Source organism: Silurus aristotelis (genome assembly GCF_946808225.1).
Source record: "Silurus aristotelis genome assembly, chromosome: 27".
Classification (NCBI taxonomy): domain Eukaryota; kingdom Metazoa; phylum Chordata; class Actinopteri; order Siluriformes; family Siluridae; genus Silurus; species Silurus aristotelis.
The window spans coordinates 16,484,554-16,488,050 of NC_139600.1; the positions used below are offsets into that span (position 1 = coordinate 16,484,554).

The window sequence follows — 3,497 nt, forward strand, 5'->3', positions numbered from 1 at the left end:
TGTAACATTCTAGAACAATAAAAGAAACAATAATATGCACAGATAAGAAACTAAACGATATGACTGGCGTTAAATTGGTTCTTGGAACGTTCTGGAATGTTTATAAAAAAAATAAATCTAAAGTAAAAATTGTAGCGTTTAATAATTCTGATATAAAATCCGCCGTAAGAGCGACTGTATGAACAATAGTTAGTCATTAATACTAAATATTTTACTAAACATTCTTATGTTTGTTATAGAAAAGGGAGTTTGATTAGCATAGCGGCGGGCGATGCGGCAGCGGAACTACATTTCCCATGAAGCCCACCGCTGCGGGCTCGTTTCTGATTGGTCGCCTGTAAGCTAATCGCGTTCCACCAGCCGCGGTACGGGAACAGGAGCATCTTCCAACATGGCGGCGGCGGCAGTGGCATCCAAGCGCCTGTGCTTCGACCTGCCGTGTGCGGCTCTGTTTCTTATCCTGCTGCTTTTCCTTCAGCCTGGAGAAGGACAGAAGAAAAAAGAGGTAGGGGCTGAGAGAGAAAGAGAATTGCTGAAAAATGTACGAGCAATTATTAGTGTTATCCTTTACACTGTAAAGCGATGATCGAATTCCAAACGCCTCGATTCTCTCTTTCGAGGCGCCCTAACGAGTGGGTGACATGACGGCGCTAAGGGCGCGCGAAGTGCACTTAGTTCAAATATAGAATGCGTTTGTTATTCGGCCGCGCGGCGCTTTCTTTATTCTACTGTAATCCGAGACTACCGGTTAATTCATAAATATATACATCATCTCTGTCTGTCCACCATCTCTACCTGTCCACCATTACTATCTGTCCATCATCTCTACCTGTCCATCATCTCTACCTGTCCATCATATCTACCTGTCCATCATCTCTGTCTGTCCACCATCTCTACCTGTCCACCATCTCTACCTGTCCACCATTACTATCTGTCCATCATCTCTACCTGTCCATCATCTCTACCTGTCCATCATATCTACCTGTCCACCATTACTATCTGTCCATCATCTCTACCTGTCCATCATCTCTACCTGTCCATCATCTCTACCTGTCCACTATTACTACCTGTCCATCATCTCTACCTGTCCATCATCTCTACCTGTCAATCATCTCTACCTGTCCATCATCTCTGTCTGTCCATCATCTCTACCTGTCCACCATTACTATCTGTCCATCATCTCTACCTGTCCACTATTACTACCTGTCCATCATCTCTACCTGTCCATCATCTCTACCTGTCCATCATCTCTGTCTGTCCATCATCTCTACCTGTCAATCATCTCTACCTGTCCATCATCTCTGTCTGTCCATCATCTCTACCTGTCCACCATTACTATCTGACAATCATCTCTACCTGTCCAACATCTCTACCTGTCCATCATCTCTACCTGTCCATCATCTCTGTCTGTCCACCATCTCTACCTGTCCACCATCTCTGTCTGTCCATCATCTCTACCTGTCCACTATTACTATCTGTCCATCATCTCTACCTGTCCACCATCTCTGTCTGTCCATCATCTCTGTCTGTCCATCATCTCTGTCTGTCCATCATCTCTGTCTGTCCATCATCTCTGTCTGTCCATTTCCATCTGTCCATCATCTCTATCTATCCACCATTATTATCTGTCCATCATCTCTATCTGTCCATCATCTCTATCTGTCCATCATTATTATCTGTCCATCATTATTATCTGTCCACCATCTCTATCTGTCCACCATCACTATCTGTCCACCATCACTATCTGTCCATCATTATTATCTGTCCATCATTACTATCTGTCCATCATCTCTATCTGTCCACCATCTCTATCTGTCCACTTTTACTATCTGTCCATCATCTCTACCTGTCCACTATTACTACCTGTCCATCATCTCTACCTGTCCATCATCTCTACCTGTCCATCATCTCTACCTGTCAATCATCTCTACCTGTCCATCATCTCTACCTGTCCATCATCTCTACCTGTCCATCATCTCTACCTGTCAATCATCTCTACCTGTCCATCATCTCTGTCTGTCCATCATCTCTACCTGTCCACCATTACTATCTGACAATCATCTCTACCTGTCCATCATCTCTACCTGTCCATCATCTCTACCTGTCCATCATCTCTACCTGTCCATCATCTCTATCCATCCACCATTATTATCTGTCCATCATCTCTATCTGTCCATCATCTCTATCTGTCCATCATCTCTATCTGTCCATCATTATTATCTGTCCATCATTATTATCTGTCCATCATTATTATCTGTCCATCATCTCTACCTGTCCACCATCTCTACCTGTCCACCATCTCTACCTGTCCACCATCTCTGTCTGTCCATCATCTCTGTCTGTCCATCATCTCTGTCTGTCCATCATCTCTACCTGTCCATTTCCATCTGTCCATCATCTCTATCCATCCACCATTATTATCTGTCCATCATCTCTATCTGTCCATCATCTCTATCTGTCCATCATCTCTATCTGTCCATCATTATTATCTGTCCATCATTATTATCTGTCCATCATTATTATCTGTCCATCATCTCTATCTGTCCACCATCACTATCTGTCCACCATCACTATCTGTCCATCATTATTATCTGTCCATCATTATTATCTGTCCATCATTACTATCTGTCCATCATCTCTATCTGTCCACCATCTCTATCTGTCTACTAGTGTCCATTATCTCTATCTCTCCATCATCTCTATCTGTCTTCTAGTGTCCACCATCTCTATCTGTCCATCAGTGTCTTCATCTTTTGTTTGTGTTTCTCGCTGCGGATGGTCTGATTGTGTAGTGATTGTGTGGTGATTGTGTAGTGATTGTGTGGTGATTGTGGTCTGATTGTGTGGTGATTGTGGTCTGATTGTGTAGTGATTGTGGTCTGATTGTGTAGTGATCTGATTGTGTGGTGATTGTGTGGTGATTGTGGTCTGATTGTGTGGTGATTGTGTGGTGATTGTGTGGTGATTGTGTGGTGATTGTGGTCTGATTGTGTGGTGATTGTGGTCTGATTGTGTAGTGATCTGATTGTGTAGTGGTTGTGTAGTGATTGTGGTCTGATTGTGTAGTGATTGTGGTCTGATTGTGTAGTGATCTGATTGTGTAGTGGTTGTGTAGTGATTGTGGTCTGATTGTGTAGTGATTGTGGTCTGATTGTGGTCTGATTGTTTAGTGATCGTGGTCTGATTGTGTAGTGGTTGTGTAGTGAATGTGTAGGGATTGTGTAGTGATTGTGTAGTGATCGTGGTCTGATTGTGTAGTGATCGTGGTCTGATTGTGTAGTGATCGTGGTCTGATTGTGTAGTGATTGTGTAGTGATTGTGTAGTGATTGTGTAGTGATTGTGTAATGAATGTGTAGTGATTGTGTAGTGATCGTGGTCTGATTGTGTAGTGATTGTGTAGTGATTGTGTAGTGATTGTGTGGTCTGATTGTGTAGTGATTGTGTAATGAATGCGTAGTGATTGTGTAATGAATGTGTAGTGATTGTGTAGTGATCG

At 42.9% G+C, this 3,497-nt stretch overlaps 1 protein-coding gene across 1 annotated transcript in view; it reads left to right on the plus strand.

Annotated features, from left to right (window-relative positions):
* Window positions 1–349: 349 nt before the first annotated feature.
* Window positions 350–3,497, plus strand: part of tusc3 (tumor suppressor candidate 3) — a 36,654-nt gene continuing 33,506 nt past the window's right edge. Inside the window, exon 1 of the mRNA XM_083532994.1 lies at window positions 350–505. Within this exon, the coding sequence (XP_083389120.1) occupies window positions 392–505 (114 nt within the window). The 5' untranslated portion in view covers window positions 350–391. The remainder of the gene's footprint in view (window positions 506–3,497) is intronic.